The 23,409-nt window shown below is 46.4% G+C and overlaps 1 protein-coding gene across 3 annotated transcripts in view; it reads left to right on the forward strand.

Annotated features, from left to right (window-relative positions):
* Nucleotides 1-23,409, forward strand: part of pdxkb (pyridoxal (pyridoxine, vitamin B6) kinase b) — an 88,725-nt gene that overhangs the window by 15,238 nt on the left and 50,078 nt on the right. For 2 of the 3 annotated variants that reach the window (XM_030379045.1, XM_030379044.1), the window contains 4 exons: nucleotides 1,763-1,846; nucleotides 2,515-2,549; nucleotides 2,841-2,926; nucleotides 3,856-3,901. In XM_030379045.1, coding sequence (XP_030234905.1) covers nucleotides 1,763-1,846; nucleotides 2,515-2,549; nucleotides 2,841-2,926; nucleotides 3,856-3,901 — 251 coding nt within the window. The remainder of the gene's footprint in view (nucleotides 1-1,762; nucleotides 1,847-2,514; nucleotides 2,550-2,840; nucleotides 2,927-3,855; nucleotides 3,902-23,409) is intronic. The other variant, XM_030379047.1, reaches the window with a different exon arrangement.

A 23,409-nucleotide genomic window follows, 5' to 3' on the forward strand; every position in this document is an offset into this window, starting at 1 on the left:
CCCATCCAGTCTACATGTGTTTTGTGGATCTGGAGAAGGCTTATGACCGGGTCCCCCGGGAGAAACTGTGGGAGGTGCTGCGGGAGTATGGGGTAAGGGGGTCTCTCCTCAGGGCCATCCAATCTCTGTACTCCCAAAGCGAGAGCTGTGTTCGCGTCCTCGGCAGCCAGTCTGTTTCGGGTGCTGGTCTCCGCCAGGGCTGCGCCTTGTCACCAATCCTGTTTGTGATATACATGGACAGGATATCGAGGCGTAGTCGTGGTGGGGAGGGGTTGCAGTTCGGTGGTCTGAGGATCTCGTCACTGCTTTTTGCAGATGATGTGGTCCTCATTGGATCATCGGCCTGTGACCTTCAGCACTCACTGGATCGGCTGGCGGCCGAGTGTGAAGCGGCTGGGATGAGGATCAGCACCGCTAAATCTGAGGCCATGACTCTTAGCAGGAAACCGGTGGATTGCTTACTCCGGGTAGGAAATGAGTCCTTAGCCCAAGTGAAGGAGTTCAAGTACCTCGGGGTCTTGTTCGCGAGTGAGGGTACTATGGAGCGTGAGATTGGCCGGAGAATCGGAGCAGCGGGGGCGGTATTGCTTTCGCTTTACCGCACCGTTGTTACGAAAAGAGAGCTGAGCCGCAAGGCAAAGCTCTCGATCTACCGGTCGATCTTCGTTCCTATTCTCACCTATGGTCATGAGGGTTGGGTGATGACCGAAAGGACGAGATTGCGGGTACAAGCGGCCGAGATGAGTTTTCTCAGAAGGGTGGCTGGCGTCTCCCTTAGGGATAGGGTGAGAAGCTCAGCCATCCGTGAGGAACTCGGATAGAGCTGCTGCTTCTTTACTTAGAAAGGAGTCAGCTGAGGTGGTTTCGGGCATCTGGCAAGGATGCCCACTGGGCGCCTCCCTTGGGAGGTGTTTCAGGCACGTCCAGTGGGGAGGAGACCTCAGGGAAGACCCAGGACTAGGTGGAGAGATTATATCTCAACACTGGCCTGGGAACACCTCGGGATCCCCCCGTCAGAGCTGGTCAATGTGGCCCGGGAAAGGGAAGTCTGGGGCCCCCTGCTTGAGCTGCTCCCCCCGCGACCCGACCCCGGATAAGCGGATGAGGATGAGGATGAGGATCCATTAAGTCTCTTCTCCGGCAGATTAAGAGTACATTACAGGGTTTCTTCAACTGTTGAATAGGAGAGCTTCGCCAAATAGTGAAGGTTCACATCTGGAGCTTAATGGCTCTTGAACAAGGAGGTGTGTTGCAGAAGCTATAATGGATAGTAATAATCAAGTAGCAAGGCTTTCTTTTGACTCTTTCTCATGGAGTGAACCGAGGGCCTTCTGTTTGAGTTTAGAGAGCTTTTGAGCGTTTTTCCACACTTACTTTCCTTCATATAGCATAAAGGCAAGATATCGATCATACTTTCTTTATATGTTTACTCTTGTGAGTGCTGAGTGGTATATGAGCACTTGATAATTATATTCCTTTAAAAATGTAACTGAAAGGGATGTGGGCGGCTTTAGATCCAGACTGATACTGATCACAAAATAATGTGTTTTGTATTGATTCAAGACGTGAGTAAATATTTGTGTTATGTAGACCCTAATCTGCACAAATATTAAGTCAAGTGGCACAGCTTGGTGGGGTAGTGACCTTTATTTGACCTTTGGATGACCTCTCCTAGCTCCTACTGTTTGTAAGGTCCCCTTAGCAGTCAGCCTAATATGTATCATCTGTAGGACTCACCCTCTTGTCTCTTGTCTTTGGTCAGGGTACTCCAGGGACACGTCCTTCCTGGAGATGGTGGTGGACATCATCCAGGAGCTAAAGAGGGCCAACCCCAGTCTGGTTTATGGTAAGTGTTCTGATGCTGCAGCATGTGACTGATGAATACAGCTGATTTATATTAATTAAAAAAAAATGAATCAATATTCTTAAGGTTCATCTTATTTTTTAGCATCCTTGAGCAAGATGATGCTAATCCGACCAGTCGTTCCGCTTTTTGGAATGAAAATTTATAAAGGAACATTGTAAACGGTGGTAAAAATGACAACACACAAACCCTGACCTGTCCAACACACTAATGATTAGATGTAGGCTTCACCTTACTAATTGGCTAAACTACTTATTAACAGTGCTGACCAATTTAACAATCCTTTTGAACCAAGACATGGTTCGTGTTTGTGGTTCTTCAAAAACAACAACTGGCAATTGTAATCTCGGACAATAATGATGTGTGAAACATTCCCAACATGAATGATACAGGAAGCATTCTCTCAGTGATGGACACACTGGCCTAATGTTGGAGAGAGACACTGGGTGGACATTCATCGCAGAATTTTCATTCAGATCGTCAAAGACGATCTGAATGACGTCTTATCTTGCAGTGATTGTCAATTACCAGTATTATTGCCTGTGGTACCTGGTAGACTAGATACCACATGGCACCAGGTACGACTGCAATGGAAGGCCTTCTTAGACCAGACCAATATCAGCTCACTGACTCAGTGTGTGTCCTTTCAGTGTGTGACCCTGTGCTTGGCGATCATGGTTCCATGGTATGTTGGCACGAACACAACCACACACAAACACACAAATGCCAATTCTTTACTGAGGTTGTTGGTTCAGTTCCTTTGTGTAAGGAACTTTGCTACCATCTTCCAGGACTCAAATAACATTTCCAGTAAAATCTGTGTCTGTGTATATGTATTTGTATGTGTATGTGTACGTGTGTGTGTGTGTGTGTGTGTGTGTGTGTGTGTGTGTGTGTGTGTGTGTGTGTGTGTGTGTGTGTGTGTGTGTGTGTTTGTGTGTGTGTCTCTGTGTGTGTGTGTGTGTGTGTGTTATAGTATGTGCCTGAAAACCTCCATCCTGTCTATAAGAACAAGGTGGTCCCGGTTGCTGACATCATCACTCCCAATCAGTTTGAAGCAGAGTGAGTAACTTTGATGATCAATCAAATGAATAACTGATAATACGATAGTCAATAAAAACCTTAGTCTCCAGTCACCTTTGCATTGGTAAAATGATGTTCTTGTGACTGAATTGTGTGCGAGGTGGCTATTTAAAGGCGGCCATTTATTCTTTGTTAACGCTGGTAATTAACAAAAATCTTTACACTTAAATTTTTTCAGTGGTGCTTTTTCCTAGTTAAGGGATGTTTTCTATGGTCAATTTAGCCTTGCTAAGGTTTTTTTTCTGTGTTCCATTTAGCCTTGTTAATGGGTGTTTTCTGTGTTCCATTTGCCTTGTTAAGGGGTGTTTTCTGTGGTCCATTTTGCCTTCTTAAGGTATCTTTTCTGCAGTCCATTTAGCCTTGTTAAGGGGTGTTTTCTGTGGTCCATTTTGCCTTATTAAGGGGTGTTTTCTGTGTTCCATTTAAACTTGCCTTCCAGCAGTTTCAAAATTTTCCCTTTGACTCAGTGACTTCACAAGTGGGAGGGTCCATCTAGATGTTTGAGGAATAGATAAGTCTACCAAGTGCTACAGTCCACTAAGTAGGCTAACCTACCATCAGACCTGCTGGTAAAGTAGGGGCCCTTTGACATAGGCACTGCACTTCCTGATCTTACTTGTTTATTATTTCTTTATTTTAATTCAAAGGTTTTAATTGATGCTTCAATAGAGTAGCTTGTAATAATCATAATACTTTCGATTTATATAGCGCCTTTCAAAGGACACTCAAGGACGCTTTACAATGTGGGCAGGAACATAGAAAACAAAATCACTTGATAAAAATTAACACAAGGATACGAGCAGAAAAACAAGAGGAAGAGTCCAGAGGGAGAATGGCAAGGAGTAGAGCTTGTAGAGTGGATGGAATCACTGTTAACGCTGGGTTCGTGTTTTTTGTTTTTATTTTAGGTTATTGACTGGGAAAAACATCAGCACAGAGAAAGAGGCTGTGGAGGTGAGAATCCTAACAGCCCTTCAACCTGCTCCCTTCCTTCCTCCTCCTTCTGTCCTTCCACCTCCCTCCCTTCTAACACTGTGTCTAAGGAGGTGACTTCTAATGTTAGTGACCCACTTGGGTAGATAATGATGTGTCTGTAACAGAAGTTACCTACTAGGTAGATAATGAAAGTCTGTAACAGAAGTGACCTTACTTGGTAAACTATGATGTGGATTCTAATGGTAGTGATCCATGATATATAAGATATATTAGATATATAAGATATTGAAATCTTTATTATTAGTGTGAATGCTATAGCATTCACACTCTAGATATTGAATTCTTTATTATTCTTATTCTTCTTCCGCCGTTTTTTGGTCTCAATTTCTCCGCCATACTTTCAGCTACAGAAACCATTCAACTATTAAAACGTTCAGCTCTTTAACGACATGATGGCTATTATTCAGAGTTTTTCAACTCCTTAAACTTTTTAAACTATTCCGCTTTTTCGACTTTTTATAACATAGGAGTCATTTCCTCTGGAACTTCAACTGTTTAAGACGTAACTAAATTGATTTTCAACCGTTCGTTGAAACCATTTAACAAATCTACACACTTGTATTCATACGGTTCATCTACGTCACGTTTTCTGGAACGCCACCATTTGCTCGACCGATCTCGCCAAGTATGGCCGCCCACACCGCTCATCTGAATGTTAGAGAGAGACAGAGATATTATAGATTTTAGGCTCCGATCCTTATTTGTTATCCCTAGTTTTTTTTAGTCCATTAGTATGCTTGCCTCAAATCAATCTTCATGACATATATATTTATTTAGTCCACAACCCCTCCCCATACAGTGGAGATATCTTGAAAGCATTCAAGAGCACTGATGCCTACCAATATGCTGTGGCTGGATGGGTGAAGGACGCTAAAGTGAGGCACTTGGCCACCAATAATCTTTATCTGATAATGGCAAAGTTAAGTACTATATATTTGTGACTTCTTGTGAACAGTTTGTTGTGGGTTACTATCATTGATTGTTGAAATCAGTCATCAAATCATAGACGATAATTTCGCCGGGGACGCTTAGGACGAGTCTTCTTCAAGATTCATTTTGTACCCACAACAAAACCCGATTTGAATTATTATGGATTATTTTGGACAATGAATGAGGTATTAATACCAATACTCTTTGGCTGGGACAATGTCAACATTGGGTATATGGAGCAGAACATAGTGGGTCATATGTCAACGTTTTTTGTATGCATTTTATTCATTAGTAAGCTACATGGATATGGCATCTTTCAGAACCTTTCATTACCTGTACTAAAGAGAATAAAAGAGCGCATCCTCATTGTTTGATTGTGGTCGTAGGTGTTGTTGTTGGTGCTGAGTTACCACTGAAATCAGTGGGTCAGTGGGTGGGATCTGTCGTCAAGATGGCAGCGCAAAGCTACAGTGACGTCACATGAACCTTATGAATACGGAATTTCAATATCATTCATACTTTATTCAGAATCACAGTTTTAGTTTCAAACAGTCGCATCTACAGTTGGTCCCATTGAAGCCGTCTGCCCCTTCTGACAATGGAATTACTTAGGACATCGTAACTCTGTCAAATTTCAACCGTTTACAATCGTTCAAACCATTCCACAAATCTACACATTTGTATCTTCAATACTATCAAAACGAAATTTCGATAGCATTTCTAAATTTCTACTTTTACTTGTTTCAAACTGGCATAGTTTTCAGTTGCTCTCATTGATATCCGTTGAGACACACACACACACACACACACACACACACACACACACACACACACACACACACACACACACACACACACACGCACGCACGCATTAGCTCCGCCATTCTCTTAAAGAGACACACATACGCAATGGCTCCGCCTTTCCCTTAAAGAGCCACACACACCCAAACACACGCAATGTCTCCGCCATTCTCTTAAGACACACACACACACACATACAAACACACACACACACGCACACAGAGCTTTATTCACATTCGATTTTAACATTTTGTTTAACTATCTCACTTGATTAAAGCTATTCAACATTTCTACTGCCTACTACTACCACTACTACTACCAATACTACTACTACTACTACTACTACTACCACTACTACTACCAATACTACTACTACCATTACTACTACTACCATTACTACTACTCCTACCAATACAACTACTTCAATTACTACTACTTCAGCTACTACCTACTACTTCAGTAACTACTACTACTTTAGCTACTTCTACTACTACTTCAGCTTCTACTACTATTTCAGCTACTACTACTACTTCAGCTTCTACTGCTACTTCAGCTTCTACTACTATTTCAGCTACTATTACTACTTCAGCAATACTACTACTACTTCAGCTACCACTACTACTTCAGCTACTACCTACTACTTCAGCTACTGCTACTACTACTTCAGCTACTACTACCACTGCTACAACTACTACTTCAGCTACTACCTACTACTTCATTTACTATTACTACTTCAGCTACTACATACTTCTTCAGCTACTACTACTACTACTACTTCAGCTTCTACTACTTCAACTACTACTACTACATCTTATACTACTACCTCAGCTACTACTACTGGTTCAACTACTACTACTACTTCAGCTACTACCTACTACCTCAGCTACTACTACTACCTCAGCAACTACTACTACTACTTCAGCTTATACTACTACTTCATCTACTTCTACTACTATTTCAGCTAATACTACTACTACTTCAGCTTCTACTACTACTTCAGCTTCTACCTACTACTTCAGCTACTCCTAAGACTTCAGCTACTACTACTACTACTAATACTTCAGCTACTACTTCAGCTACTATTACTACTTCAGCTACTACCTACTTATTCAGCTACTACTACTACTTCAGCTACTACTACTTCAGCTACTACTACTACTTCAGCTAATACTATTACTTCAGCAACTACTACTACTACTTCAGCTACTACTACTACTTCAACTACTAATATTTATACTTCAGCTACTACTACTTCAGCTGCTACTACTACTACTTCATCTACTACTACTTTCAGATTCTTCGGTTCAATTGATTTTACAAATCTCAATTTTCAGCATTTCAACGCTTTTCGCTTTTCATTGAGCCGTCAGCATTCACACGTGTTTTCTGCAGGAAATGCAATTTCTAGTTTGTATTTATTCATTTATTTGTTCATTTCAATGGGATAGTGCACAATAGTTAACTGGCTACAAGCTAATTACAAGCTAACAAATTTCAACCGTTTACCATCGGTCAAACCATTAAACAAATCTACACACAACGGAAATTCTATATAATTTCAACTTTATTCAGAATAACAGTTTTAGTTTCACACCGGCTTCATTTTCAGTTGGTCATATTGATTTACGTTGTCGCTGGAGCGTGAGGACGTTCAGCCATGTTGCCAGATTGGGTGTTTTTCCCCGCTGGTTTGGGCTACTTTTGGAGGACGTTCAAGCATTGTTGCCAGATTGGGCTGCTTTTAATCACACACCGGCTCGCTATTCTCTTATAAACACACACACACACACACACACACACACACACACACACACACACACACACACACACACACACACACACACACACACACACACACACACACACACACCAGCAGTGCAGGGCAATACATTTGACCTTTTACATTTCTGCATTTTTAGCAATGCTTTGCGCTTTTCATTCAGCTGTCACTTTATTTGTTTCCAACCATTTACTTTTTCTTAAATGGTGTGCATGTTTACATTGTTTACTCCATTTAAACTTTTGTTCAAATCCCTTCACTTGATTTAAGCCATTTAACATTTCTTTATGTCTTAATCTATGTGGCTTTAGTAAAAAGTATTTTCAACCTCATTTTGTACCACAGCACTCACCGCATTTTCTAGTTTAGATTTGTAGTCCACTGGGCGGCAATGTAAATATCTCATGTAAAAAGAGCGTAATTAAAAACCTCAACACATAAGGCAATTGGGAGGAAAATTCTAATGAAATATTTCATACTTGAATTTGGTCCACGGTATTCATAGGTAGTCTGACTGCACTTATCCTGCTGCGGCGGAGCAACTCCGGTCAGGATCTTGTACTTTATTGGTAAAAAGGAAGCTGTCCAGGGATTATGTTTTTTGATAATATTGCAGTAGTGGTTCGGATAAGACAACCTCTTCTGTACGCCGGTCATTGTTATTTCTATTTTTTGTACGTGTTTCAGGTCCAGGAGACATTTCAGCAAATCTTTAAAAATGTATCAAAGCTAATAAAAAGCTAAAACTTCCTCAGCCGATAGTTTTCTGAGATTATTTCTCTCTAAATAGAACGTTGCAACTGCATACAAAACTACTCGGACTACGAACAGTCTGTCTTGTCTACAGATTCTGCTTTCACATGCTGATATATTTTTATTGAGATTATGTGGTTTGCAACGTTAGTGACTTAGATAGGTAGATAATGATCTGGTTTATAACGATAGTGACCTACTAGGTCAGGGCCGGGCAGATATTCTCCCTAGGGGCCTCATGAGAAACAGGTACTGTTACGTGCCAGTCGCACACTGAACTTTCTCTGATTTGCAGTCTTCTTTTTCTTTCAGTTCACGCTATTCCTGAAAAGCTTGCCCAACGTTTACTCGTGTCTGGCCTCTCTGTCGGTCAGTCTCCCTTTTCTCTTCTTCTGTTCCTCCGACATTGGGTTTCTCTGTCTCTTTTTAGTCGGCTGATCTATGATGAATGTAACAATCCCTTAGTTACTTGTGTTTATATCGAGCCGGTTCCGTGTTTGGGGGTCTGTGCCTTAAAGCAATTCGTTACATCGCGAGACCCGAGACTCCCGCGAGAGTGGGCGGCGGGTCGCCGGCAGAAACATATTCCTTTTCTCTGCCAAGATGCGCAAGGGGGAGTCGAAACAACGAACAAAAATGTATAATAGAACCATCGCAATGACTCTTAGCCTGTTATATTAAGGTAAATCAAGCCAGAAAAGTTCCCCTTTCACTCGTGTCTGATCTCTTTTCTGGTCCATTCTTCTTTTGTTCCACCGACAGTCGCCTCTTGGGTCCCTTATCGGTCGATTGATCCATGATGAATGCAACAATTGCCTCGCAACTGGCTGTTTATGTCTAGCCGGTGACATGTTTGGGTGTGTGTCTGTGCCGTAAAGCATTTTAGAAACTACAATCTGACTACATTTTCGAGGCGCGATTGGATACTTCCGCTGCGTCACATCCGGATTGTGTCAGTCCGAACAGAGCAAGTTGCATATGCGCTTTTTCCTTGGAGAGGAGACATGGGGCAATGACACACCCACCAAACGACCCAGAAATGGTTGCAGAACCATCAGAATAACTCAACCAGCATAATTAATGTAATTTTGGCTAAAAAAGTTGCATAGTGGGCCTTTAACGGTCTGAAACGCAAGTGGGAAGCGCAAAGCGCAAGTAGCTTTGTGGGCGGTTCTACGGCGCTATCGCTATTTTACAGGCGGATAAAGTGTCAAAAGGGTTGGTCTGAAGCAGCCGAATTACCCGTAGGTGTGGTTTGGGCGTAACGTGCAATGAACCAATGAGAGCGTTTTCCGCATCCCCTTTATGAGCGATCGGCGCTTGTTCCATGGCGGATTGCTATTATGATGGCGGATTTGCTAGGCGCACGCCAAGAAAGGTTCACAACAGATGATGTCCAGAGGAGGGAGAAAATAATTTATTTTTCGGCTAAATCTCCTTCAAATCTTTGCAACTTTTCATTTTTTGTTCTGTATTATTTCTTTTCATTTACGCCTACGAAAATTTGGACAAGTCGAATAGAAAATGTCTCAAGGACATACTATACCTTCCGATGTTTTGGGCTCACTTTCTCTGAATCACAAGGTTATGAATGCATGGTAATAATTGTACAATGTAGCTAAACAATAGAGCGGAGATGTCATTCGTTTGCTTACCTCACTATATACGATGCAGCTCCTCTGACAGATGAGCTCTCCTCTTCCGTGCTGCTGCTGGGGCATTTGGACGTAATGGCATCGGCACATGCAGTTCAGCATCACGTCTCCCTAAGTCCTCTAATCTATCCTCATTAATGTCATCGACACATCCATAATTCATGGCAATGTTGTGTAAAACACAACATGCCACAAAGAATGCTGCAACTTTTTGAGGACCATACTGTAAAGTACCACCTGACCTATCCAAACACCTGAAGCGCATTTTCAGTATTCCGAATGTACGTTCAATTACACTGCGTGTTTGTGTGTGTTTCCTGTTGAGTACAATTTTGCGCACTGTTGCTGGCATAAGAAATGGGGTCATGAGCCATGTCTTCAACGGATAGCCGTTGTCCCCTAACAGCCACCCATCCAAGGGAGGATTCCCCTCGAATATGGCAGGAATGGTCGAGTTTGCCAATATGAAAGGGTTATGGCTTGAGCCAGGGTAATTAGCAAAGACATGATTTATTCTACAATTAGCATCGGAAATGACTTGGATATTAATCGAATGAGTTCCGTTCCGGTTTATGTATATGAGTGTTTACTGATGGGGCACGTAGCTGCACATGGGTGCAGTCTATAGCAATAAGGACGCCAGGGAACCCATACTTGGTCCAAAACTCCTGCTGTGTTCTTTCCTGGTTGTCAGGTGTAACGGGAAATTTGATGTATTCCCCAGCATGTCGGACTAGACCTGACGTAACTGCATGTAGGCCTATAGCCAAACTTATTGCCGATTGTGAAATGCGTCCAATAGAACTAAGGGGATGCTGGAACGACCCAGATGCATAGAAATGCAGTGCCGCTGTAACTTTCACTGCAACGGGGAGGGCATAGGGACAGCGTGCATCAGTCCCCAGCTCATCTGCAAGGAGATGGCAGATATCTGTGACAGCCTGACGGGTCAGGCGTAGCTTACGCCTGCATTCCTCCTCACTCAGGGAGAGATAGGTGTGTCTGGGCCGGTAGACACTATCCCCCCGGCGTCTGATCCTCTGTCCCACGACGTATTCCATTCCACTGTGCAATAGAAAAATTATGAGCAACCTCAACTTAACTGGTAAGTTGCAGAGTAAGGTTTTAAATGGACTTACAGAAGGTGATTTCGCAGTCTTCAGAATTTATTTCGCAGTCTTCAGAATTTTGGTTCCTGATTCTTGACAGACAACCCACTTTGACAGGTGTCCTTATATACATGTGTCTCTTGCCACTATTGGTCAACCAGGTTAATTTGATCCGTCATTACGCCTGCTACAATTCGCGTGAATAATTTGGGTAAATGTGTAGGCCTACGCTAGATTTATGCCTATTTATTTTATCTTTATGGACACCACAACGATTTTCCTTGTGTGGTAATATTTTATTTTCCTTGTAATTATGTATGGTTTGCAAAAATGGGAACTGCTGTCCGTGTAGATGAGAGAAGCAAAGTGTATGCGCGAGGTGCACAAGCAATCCGTATGCATCGCATGCGCATTTATGCATGCGCCCTTAAAATAGCATCTGAACAACACGCCACTGACTTTAAACCAGGTATTTGCTAAATACCGTTTGCGCCAGAACACGCCTCCTCCTTTCGCCGAACCGCCCCTTGGGGCGCAAGATCATTCCCTAATTTACCGGCGAGTGGCGGTGGTGGGAAAAGAACGCTCTGCGCCAGTTGTAAACTAGCAACGACACATGCGCCAGTGACAAAGTCACTTGTGCCGGATGCAAGATAGGGCCCAGTGTGTGTAATCACCCACATACACACACACACACACACTCACACACACACACTTGGCGCTCGCATGGCGAAGCTCATTGTCTCATTGGCGGGCCAAATTCTCTGGGCGGGCAAGGCAGAGAAAGGGGAGGTAACTTAGCCCCTTATGACAACATATGGGGCCACATTCCAATCAGCGTGCCTGAGCTTCCATTTTTTCAAGGTGAAGGCGCAATGCAGCGAGGGGAGCGCACGGAGAGTTTGGGGGAGACAACCTTAATGGACCATGCTAAAGGGAGGTATGAGTAATACAGTATATAACTGGACGGAAAAACTTTATATATGTCAGGTTTCACAAAATGGTAGACGAGTAACCAATAGCACGACAAGAGAAACAGTTCAGGTGAAGAAACAGTGTTTATTCCAAGCAGAGGTAATACCAGGTAGTCAATCCGTGTCGCAAACAAATCCAGTAGGGGCATGCAAAAGGGAAGGTCCAAAGTCCAAACAGGCAGGTCAATTCAGTCGGCAGGTCAATCCAGTAGGGGCAGGTAAAAAGGAAGGTCCAAAGTCCAAAAAGGCAGGTCGATACACGAGCAGGCAGGTTCAGGATCAGAATGAGAAGACGCGGGAGGGCTAGGTAAACACACTAGACAATCTGGCAAAGAACTGAGGGAAATGGACCGGTACATATACTGAGGGGCTGATTAGCTGATGAGGAGCAGGCGAGTATGGGGGTGGGGCAGGCCCGGGGAATGAAAACAGCAGGTAGGAGGAGGAGGGAGTGGCAGAGTCTGAAATGAGTTAGTGTGGCAAAACAGGAAACAGACAAATAAAAATCTAAAGCCTTGCTGAAGTTGTGACAGAACCCCCCCCCCCCTCTAGGGATGGCTCCTGACGTCCCATCGGGCTGGTCAGGATGGTCCCTATGGAAAGCTGAGATGAGGTCAGGGTCCAAGATGTTACGAGCCGGAACCCATGAGCGCTCCTCAGGGCCATAACCCTCCCAATCAACAAGACGTATTGCTCTCCTGTATTGAAAGGTATTGAAAACCCCTTCCCCGCCGTTGCGACTTGATGAGGTAATGGACAGAGTAAGCAGGACCCCCATCAATGAGCCGGGGGGGTGGCGGGGGTCCTGAGGAGGGCTGGAGCTGGCTTTCCTTAACGGGTTTGACCTTGGAGACAGGAAGGTGGGATGAATCCTCATAGAGTGAGGAAAGCAGAGACGGACTGCAGCAGGGATGATGGCCTTAGTGATGGAGAACGGGCCCACAAACCTTGGGGCCAACTTCCTAGACTACCCGGAGTGGGTGGTCATGTGTGGACAGCCAAACCTTCTGACCAGGAGTATAGCATGGTGCAGGGATCCGACGGCGGTTGGCATTTCCCTGGTACCGGTTGGACAAACGCAGGAGAGCAGTACGGGCCCGCAACCAGTTGCGCCGACAGCGCTGGATGAACGCCTGGACAGACGGGACACTGGCCTCTCGCTCCTGCTCAGGGAACAGTGGAGGTTGATATCCCCGAGAGCACTGGAAAGGAGAAAGCCCTGTTGCTGAGCTTGGAAGCGTATTGTGAGCATATTCAACCCACAAAAGCTCTTTGGACCAGGAGGATGGTGTCTGGGACGCGATGCAAAGCAAGGCAGTCTCCATTTCCTGCTCCATCTTTTCAGTCTGTCCGTTGGATTGAGGATGGAACCAGAGGAAAGGCTGACCGTGGCCCCCAACAGCTGGCAAAGGTCTGTCCAAAAACGAGAAGTGAACTGTGGCCCCCGGTCTGAGACAATGTCACAGGGGAGGCCGTGTAGAGACGGAAAACATGATGCAACATAAGTTCAGCGGTTTCTTTGGCAGATGGTAATTTGAGCAATGAAACAAACTGAGCAGATTTAGAAAATCTGTCCACAATGGTTAGAATGGTGGTGTTACCCTCTGAGGGAGGCAGTCCGGTGACAAAGTCGAGTGAGTTGTGGGACTATGGGCGATGAGGAATAGGCAGTGGCTGAAGAAGACCAGAAGGGGCATGGCGAGCAGTCTTGTGCTGAGAGCAAATTTGGCAAGCATCAATAAACTCCTTGGTGTCCTCTTCAATGGAAGCCCCCCAGAAACTTTGCTTCAGCAGAGCTAGGGTGTGCCTAACCCCCGGGTGACAGGCAAGGCGAGAAGAATGTCCCCACTGGAGAACCTGAGATTCACAAGCACATACAGGCGATTATCAGGGCAAGCACTGGGAGTCGGTTGGTCGGCCAGAGACCGTTGTACCTTGTCCACAATATACCAGGAAACTGCGCCGATGACCACCTTAGTGGGGAGGATACTTCCATGTTGTGTGGGAAAGTTGTCGGACTGGAACTGACGGGACAGGGAGTCTGGTTTGACATTCCTTGTACCTTGGCGATAAGACAGGGTAAAGACAAAGCGATTAAAGAACAATGCCCATCTGGCCTGACGGGAGCTCAACCGTTGATGTACTCAAGGGTTTTTGTGGTCTGTCCATACAATAAACTGAGGTTTTGCCCCCTCCAACCAGTGCCTTCATTCCTCGAGAGCCAGCTTGACAGCCAATACCTCCCGGTTTCCGACGTCATAATTTCTTTCTGCTGGGGACAATTTGCGGGAGAAAAAAGCACACAGATGTAACTTTTGGTCCTCTGCTGACCGCTGAGACAGGACTGCCCCCTCCCCGGAGTCTGACGCATCCACTTCCACAACAAACTGGCAGTCTAGATCTGGAAGGATGAGAATGGGAGCAGAAGAGAACCGTGATTATAACTATATAACTATGGTTAAACCTATGATAAAAATTGGCCAACCCCAGGAACTGTTGAAGCTTCTTCCGAGTGGTGGGAACCGGCCAATCCACCACTGCTTTAACTTTGGTGGGATCCATGTGAATGCGTCTGACTGAAATTATGCATCCCAGGAACGACACCTCAGTGGCATGGAACTCAGACTTCTCTGCCTTCACAAACAGTTGGTTCTCAAGGAGTCTCTGGAGAACACTGCGGACATGCTGCACAAGTTCCTGTTCAGACCTTGAGAAGATTAGGATATCATCAAGATACACAAACACAAACACATTGAGGAAATCCCGGAGCACATCATTCAATAAGACTTGGAATATTGCTGGAGCATTAGTAAGTCCAAAAGGCATAACCAGGTGCTCATAGTGGCCCGTAGGGGTGTTGAACACCGTTTTCCACTCATCCCCCTCCCGAATGCGAACAAGGTGATAGGCATTCCTGAGATCAAGCTTGGTAAACACAGAAGCTCCTTGGAACAGTTCAAATGCAGAAGAGATGAGTGTGGGGGGGAGAGATGAGTTTTTAATGGTGACATCATTCAGACCGCGGTAATCGATGCAGGGTCGGAGGGATTTGTCCTTCTTATCCACAAAAAAAAAATCCAGCTCCAGTGAGTTGTTAATGTATTCGTCCATGACCTTGGTTTCAGGGGCTGACAGAGAGAAGAGTCTCCCCATTGGTGGTGATGAGCCAGGGAGGAGGTAAATGGCAAAATCATATGGGCGGTGTGGGGGAAAAGAGGTGGCCTGTACCTTGTTAAACACCTCCTTTAAGCCAGAGTACTCGGATGGAACACCTGAGAGATCTGAGAGCTCATTAGAGGAAGAGGTGTTGAAGGCTGGTAACACAGCAGATTTCAGACGGACCACATGGCAATGTTCACTCCATTGTAGAATGGAACCTGTCCTCCAGTCAATATGTGGATTATGTTTCATTAAACAAGGAAACCCCAGGATGACTGGCTGCTGAGGAGCATTTATCAGGTGAAAGGTAAGCTATTCAGTGTGGTTACCTGATATGCCCAGACGAAGAGGAACAGTGCAGTCGGTAACTGTGCAGAGGAGGCGCCCATCCAGAGCAGTAGCCTTGATAGGCTTGACCAAGGGATCCTGGTTAATACCCAGCTGCATGGCAAGACCACGATCCAGAAGGTTGGTGTCGGTCCCGGAGTCAATGAGGTCAGAGACAGTGATGGTTCATTACTGTCATGATCCGCCCCTGGTTTTCTCATTCACCTGCCTGCCACCCTGATCACTCCCAATTAACCCAACCACCTTCACCTGTGTTTCCCCTATATCAGTCCTCTCCTCCCAAACATTCCCTGCCAGATTGTCTCTTGTGTTTCACTGTGCTTTCCCGCGATTCTACTCCTGACCTACCACCGCTCCTGCCTGCTCTCTGATCCCTGCCTGTCTGACTATCCTGCCGGTTCCTGATCCCTGCCTGTCTGACTCTCCTTTTGGTTCCTGATCCTCGCCTGTCTGACTCTCCTGCCGGTTCCTGATCCCCGCCTGTCTGACTACCGCGTTGGTTCCTGATCCCTGCTTGTCTGACTACTCGCCTGTCTACGAAATAAACTATTGACTCTGTTCCACGCTTGTCGCCAGTCTGTGCACTTGGGTTCAGCCAAACGCGCACGTTACAGAACAATCTGGCCAAGAATGGACCCAGCCCAGATGGACGATGAATTTTGCTGTGAGTTGGAGGATTTATTATGGTTCATTTTGAAAGCAATGGATTTTTGGGAGAACATTCCCAGCAGGAAGGAGCAGGAGGCTATCGTGGAGCGTACACGCAGGGCTGTCTCTTCAAGGCCCGAGTTGGAGGACGCCTTGCCCGAGTGGGCAGTTGAGCTGCTCAGCCCCACAGTCTTTTGGCCTGAGAGCTACATGCCGGTGCCACCAGACTTTTGTGACCGGCCTAAGCCTCCACGCTCCTACTCTCACCCTCTGCCTCCGGTCCCTAGCTACCAGCCTCCTCCCTTGCGGACAATCAGCGTGGGGGTGGTGAGTCTGGGGTACCACCCGGTTCCTCCTGGCACTCCTGCACCCGCACTGACTCCGGTCCCCGAGCCCTGTCCGGTCCCTGAGCCCACTCCGCTCCTTCCAGAGGGGGACCGGCCTCTGCTCCTGCCGGAGGGGGTCCGCCCTCCAGACCGTCCAGGGGAGGCACGCCCTCCGCTCCTGCCTGAGGGGGCCCGCCCCCTGCTCCTTCCAGAGGGGGACCGGCCTCTGCTCCTGCCGGATGGGGCCCGCCCTCCAGACCGTCCAGGGGAGGCACGCCCTCCGCTCCTGCCTGTGGGGACCCTCCTCCACTCCTTCCCGAGGGGGGTTCCTCTTCAAGGCCTTCCAGAGGGGTCCCGCCTTCCAAACCTTTTGGAAGGGGCACGCCCTCTTCCTCCAGAGGGGACCAGCCCTCTACCTTGCCTTCCTGAGGGGTCCCGCCTTCCAGAGGGGGTCCGCCCTCTACCTGGCCCTCCTCCAGAGGGGACCCGCCCTCTACCTGGCCCTCCTCCAGAGGGGACCCGCCCTCTACCTGGCCCTCCTCCAGAGGGGACCCGCCCTCTTCCTGGCCTTCCACCAGAGGGGATCCACCCTCTACCTGGTCTTCCACTAGAGGGGATCCGCCCTCTACCTCTCCTTCCTCCAGAGGGGACCCGCCCTCTTCCTGGCCTTCCACCAGAGGGGACCCACCCTCTACCTGGCCTTCCACTAGAGGGGATCCGCCCTCTACCTCTCCTTCCTCCAGAGGGGACCCGCCCTCTTCCTGGCCTTCCACCAGAGGGGACCCACCCTCTACCTGGTCTTCCACTAGAGGGGATCCGCCCTCTACCTCTCCTTCCTCCTGAGGGGACCAGCCCTCTACCTCGCCTACCTCCAGAGGGGGTCCGCCCTCTACCTGGCCTTCCACCAGAGGGGACCCGCCCTCTACCTGGCCTTCCTCCAGAGGGGACCTGCCCTCTTCCTGGCCTTCCACCAGAGGGGACCCGCCCTCTTCCTGGCCTTCCACCAGAGGGGACCCGCCCTCTACCTGGTCTTCCACTAGAGGGGATCCCCCCTCCACCTGGCCTTCCTCCAGAGGGGACCCACCCTCTACCTGGCCTTCCTCCAGAGGGGACCCACCCTTTACCTGGCCTTCCTCCAGAGGGGACCCACCCTCTACCTGGCCTTCCTCCAGAGGGGACCCACCCTCTACCTGGCCTTCCTCCAGAGGGGACCCGCCCTCCACCTCGCCTTCCTCCAGAGGGGACCCGCCCTCCACCTCGCCTTCCTCCTGAGGGGACCCGCCCTCTACCTCGCCTTCGCCGGCCTCCTGAAGGTTTCCGCCTTCGCCACTGCTGGCCGTCAGAGGGGTCTCCTTGCCGCTGCAGGCCTCCTGAGGGGCTGAGCCCTCATCGTCCTTGCCGCCGGCCTCCTAAAGGGTTCCGCCTTCACTCTGCCTCTGCTTGCCCCCCTGGCCGCCCGCCTGACGTCCCTCCGCTCTGCCCCAGTCCATTTATTTTTTTTTTGATTCCCCCCTCCTGGCGCCCCTCCACCCTCCCTGTTTGGTTTAGGACGTCTGGAGCCGTCCCTTGCCGGGGGGGGGTACTGTCATGATCCGCCCCTGGTTTTCTCATTCACCTGCCTGCCACCCTGATCACTCCCAATTAACCCAACCACCTTCACCTGTGTTTCCCCTATATCAGTCCTCTCCTCCCAAACATTCCCTGCCAGATTGTCTCTTGTGTTTCACTGTGCTTTCCCGCGATTCTACTCCTGACCTACCACCGCTCCTGCCTGCTCTCTGATCCCTGCCTGTCTGACTATCCTGCCGGTTCCTGATCCCTGCCTGTCTGACTCTCCTTTTGGTTCCTGATCCTCGCCTGTCTGACTCTCCTGCCGGTTCCTGATCCCCGCCTGTCTGACTACCCCGTTGGTTCCTGATCCCTGCTTGTCTGACTACTCGCCTGTCTGCGAAATAAACTATTGACTCTGTTCCACGCTTGTCGCCAGTCTGTGCACTTGGGTTCAGCCAAACGCGCACGTTACAATTACAGTTGAGCTGGGCGTGAAGTAGTGCACGAGAGGGCATTTCAGAGTTCATGATACGGCTCACCAGCTCCCTCTGGATTCCTGGTGAGCCCTGTCTTTTACTGGACAGGAAGACACGTAATGACCTCCCTGCCCGCAGTACATGCAGCAGTTCTCCCTTTGGCGCCGCTGTCATTCAGCAGCTGACAGCCTGGTCCGGCCAAGTTGCATGGGTTCAACCGGGTCTCTAGGGGCACCGACGGGAGGAGAAAACAATGAAGTCGGAGGTGACGCTGGAGGACGTGGAAAGCTCCGGGGAGTACTGGTCAGCGCTCTCCCTCGTCTCCTTTCCTGGAGACATCAATCGATGCGGATGGCCATGGCAACGAGCGCGTCTAAATCTGTCGGAGGGTCCCGAGCCGCCAGCTCATCCTTGATATCATCAGAAAGGCCTTTGTACAAAGCGTCAGTCAGGGAGGAAGCGTTCCAGTCACTCTCCGCAGCAAGGGTCTGGAACTCAATGGAATATTCCAACATGGTCTCACAGGAATCCGTGAAATGACTACGGTCGGACGCTTAACTCGAAATCCGTGGCCACATCACGGAAACACGCCGATATCCGTGTGTGAGCCACGGAATAACAGTGTCATTTACTTGCATTTGGGCAAATTCCGTGGCCACATCACGGACAATTGAAGTGATTCCGTCAGACCACCACGGATTTTGAGTTAAGCCCCCGCTGTGGTCAAATGTGGCACACACACAGATTGAAACGGGAGCACACACACACAGATTGAAACGGGAATCTGTGTGTGCGCCACGGAATATCATTGTCATTTACTTGCATTGGAGCAACTTCCGTGGACACAACAAGGACAATTGAAGTGTTTCAGTGAGACCACCCCGGGTTTTGAGTTAAGCCCCCGTGGTCGACTCGCTCGTTGAAACGGGGATCCGTGTGTGAGCCACGGAACATCAGCGTCATTAACTTGCATTGGAGCGAATTCCGTGGCCAAATCACGGAAATCAGCGTGTTTCCGTGATGTGTCCACGGATTTCGAGTTATTCGTCCGTAGTCATTTCACGGATTCCTGTGAGAACAAAGAACAGAAAGCCGACTGCTTCTCCCACTCAGCGGTGCCCCAGTCCCGAGCCTGCCCGTAAGCTGGGTGATCATAAAAGACACTCTTGACCTCTCAGTGGGATATGTGAGAGGCTGAAGTCAACTTGCACAACGTCAAAAAAGAGTGGCAGGTACCTGGAGCTCCAGAAAAGCGTTCCAGAGCATTTAAGCGGGGTTCTGGACCCAGGGCAGTGGGAGGTGAAACCGCTGGCGGTCGACTGGCCTGCATGAGCTGCTGGAGCTGACCGCTCAGAGTCTCCAAATGTTGGTTGTGGCGTGCAGAAGCCTCCCGGGAAGCCACCTCCATAATTGCTCCTCATGATGGTGTAGAGCAGCAGCTTAAGCTGCCATTTCTTGATTCATTTGCACAATGTCGGCTGGGTTCATTTTTGGCCAGATTGTACCGTCAGGTTTCACAAAATGGCAGACGAGAACCCAATAGCACGACAAGAGAAACAGTTCAGGTGAAGAAACTTTGTTTATTCCAAGCAGAGGTCAAACCAGGTAGTCAATCCGTGTAGCAAACAAATCCAGTAGGAGCAGGCAAAAGGGAAGGTCCAGAGTCCAAACAAGCAGGTAAAACCAGTAGGCAGGTCAATCCAGTAGGAGCAGGCAAAAAGGACGGTCCAAAGTCCAAAAAGGCAGGTCGATACACGAGCAGGCAGGTTCAGGATCAGAATGAGAAGACGCTAGGTAGAGAGCTAGGTAAACACTAGACAATCTGGCAAAGAATTGAGGGAAATGGACCGGTACATATACTGAGGGACTGATTAACTGATGGGGAGCAGGCGAGTATGGGGGTGTGGCAGGCCAGGTGAATGAAAACAGCAGGTAATGCAGAGCAGGATGGAGTGGCAGAGTCTGAAATGACATGAGTTAGTGTGGCAAAATAGGAAACAGACAAATGAAAAACAAAAGCCTTGCTGAAGTTGTGACAATGTGGGTCCACTAAACACTAACTAAAATGACCTGAACCTGACTACGAGACTCTAATATTGAGATGAAGAGATGAGATGAGATTTTTTCTTGTGCGTTTCTTCTCTGCATGTCTTTTTGTTTTTTGATGCTCAAAATCTCGGCCAGACATGATTTTTCTTGTTTTGTTTGTTTTCCCTGTGACCAAGAATGAACTTCAGAACTGGGACTATTTACTAATTACTATGATGACTATTATCATTGGGTTATTTAGTTTTTCCTATAAAGAGCATAGTCTTCTTTTATACTTGATTTTCCTTTGTCAAAGAACGGTGCTTGGTACAAGAATAAGGGGAAGAAAAAGGAAGGGGGGGGGGGATTAAAGTAGGATTAAGGAAGAAGGAAGACTCCTACCTATTTATCAGCTCATCAATTTGCTAGGTTTCTTAATATAAATATGGTTTATGAGGAAAATACGGCCATGTTGGCTTAGTAGAAAGTATATAAAAGACGTAAGCCATAATGAAGTTAACGTTGGAAAAATGTCTTTAATTCACTTTATTATTTTGTCGGCTTAAAATCTGTTTTGTGATATTGATTTTGGACTGAGCCTGGTATATGAAGAAAGAAAAAAAGAAAATAATATATTATTTAAAAGAACATAAGAAGAAATGACAGGATCAATAAAAGTAACCTCACTCAAGGTAATCCTATAAAAAGGAAAAAGGTGTTATTAAAAATGAAGCATGGAAGCATAGATAATGAAACAATAACATTGCTATAAACATACAAGTATACAAGCCTCCAGAACAAGGATCTGATCTTATATCTAAAATAATAGACTTAATAACTCTGGAAGCAAAAGGAATAATGATTATCGGGGGGGATCTGAATCTAGTCGTGAATTCTAAATTAGACTGTAATATAGAACATAAAGGAGCAGAGGTGGGGGTAAGTCACTCATGTGCAAGTCACAAGCAAGTCTCAAGTCATAACCTTCAAGTCTCAAGCAAGTCCCAAGTCACTGTGGTGAGAATCAAGCAAGTCACAAGTCAAGTCATTGCTCAGGTCACATTTAAAAATCGGTAGAGTGAGTGGTTCATAAGTTGAGTTTTATTTCAACATTAACAATAACAATGTCTTAACATTAACAATAACTCAAACTATTCAAAACATTCCAAAACCATTATGTGAATAGGCCCAAAACTGAAGGCAGCTCTGTCCATCACAAATGTCCAGGTAGTGGTTCAACTGAATTTGGGGACTGGAACTTGAACCCTCTTAATTTTTTTGCGGTATGCTGAGAACAGCCTAGTCTGACGCTCTGGCTCTGACGGTGTAATTTTACTTGAAAATCACTTGAAATCATTATTATAACCCACTTACAGCCACTGAGTTAGAAGTAGCCTACTGACATGAAAATTAAACAAGTCAATCATCTGTGGAACGGGCAGGGCTCGAAAAACTCCAGCCAATGATTTTCAGAACCACCGAGTGGCATTGGACAGTAAGTACGTCAATCAAACGGTCGTACTGCACTCCCCCTCCCCCGCTCCCCGCGAGTGACCCCTTCGTGCACGTGCACGTACTCAAAGCTCGTGACCCAGAGCAAGTTTCTGTTTGTTGTTATCCTGCGGTAGCTACTGGAGCTAGCTAACTAGCTAATCCACATTTGGACCTAGCACTAGAAGACAACCCTAAACTCCAACCTAGCTAGCCTGGCTCACTCTCGCGCATCTGTGTTCGCGCTCTTGCGTGATTGCGCGTCCATGTACTTGGAATGGGTGGAGTCAGAGTCAGCGTTGAACGAGAGGGGGTAGGACCATTTGAGATGTGTATTTTTAAAATCGGCTGGCGTATCGCAAATCCCATATCAAACATTTAATCTAACTTTAAAAAAGTCATTTCGAGTCATCTGTCTCAAGTCTAAGTCAAGTCTCAAGTCATGAAGACCAAGTCAAAGTCAAGTCGAGTCTTTTATCATTGTTAGTCAAGCAAGTCTCAAGTCCTCAAATTTGCGACTCGAGTCTGACTCGAGTCAAGTCATGTGACTCGAGTCCCCCATGTCTATAAAGGAGAAGAAGCTGCACAAATCTTAAAGAGAGCGGAGTCCGAGATTGGTCTCATAGATGTCTGGAGAAAGTTAAACCCAAACAAAAAGGATTACACATACTCTACGGCTCATAATAAATACTCATGATTACATTTTTTAGAATGATATATTTAAGAAATAGAAATATCAGATCATGAACTGATATCCATGAGATTAAATCGAGGAACTGAAAAATATCAACAGTTTGGAGATTGAATAATTCAATTTTGAATGATGCTGACTTTAATAATTTAATTAAAAAGCATAAAACAATACATAGAAATAAATGATAATGGAGATATTTCCCTAATCATAGTGTTGAAAGGGGCAAAAGCAGTAATAAGAGGAGAAATAATAATGCTTTCTTCACATAAGGTCAAGGAAATAATAAAAAAAACGGATCTAATAGTCTCCTAATGAAACTTCAAAGTGAACATTAAAATAATAACAGACACACTTTAAATGAAATTAGGCAAATTAGGAAAAGAATAGATCAAATTGAACTAGAAATTTTTGAAAGAGCATTAATTTGCACCAAGCGAAAATGATAGTGGTCAAAAGTGCAATATTATATCATTCAGACCAAAAAAAAGTACACAAGTAAGTCTACTCAAAATAAAGGGCAGTAATCTAGAAATGTTAGTTAAAAGGACATAAATAGCTGATGAATTTGTTAAATACTATCAGCAATTATACTCCCCAAAATCTCAAGGAATAAATAGCTAGGATTTAGAAATACCTAGAAAATATAACACTGCCTGGACTAACAGAAGATCAAAATACACAATTGATAAAGCCAATAGTAATAGGGGATACTATAAGAAAAACAAAAAATGAGTCATGCCCAG

The sequence above is a fragment of the Gadus morhua genome, chromosome 15, assembly GCF_902167405.1.
Source record: "Gadus morhua chromosome 15, gadMor3.0, whole genome shotgun sequence".
NCBI lineage: Eukaryota > Metazoa > Chordata > Actinopteri > Gadiformes > Gadidae > Gadus > Gadus morhua.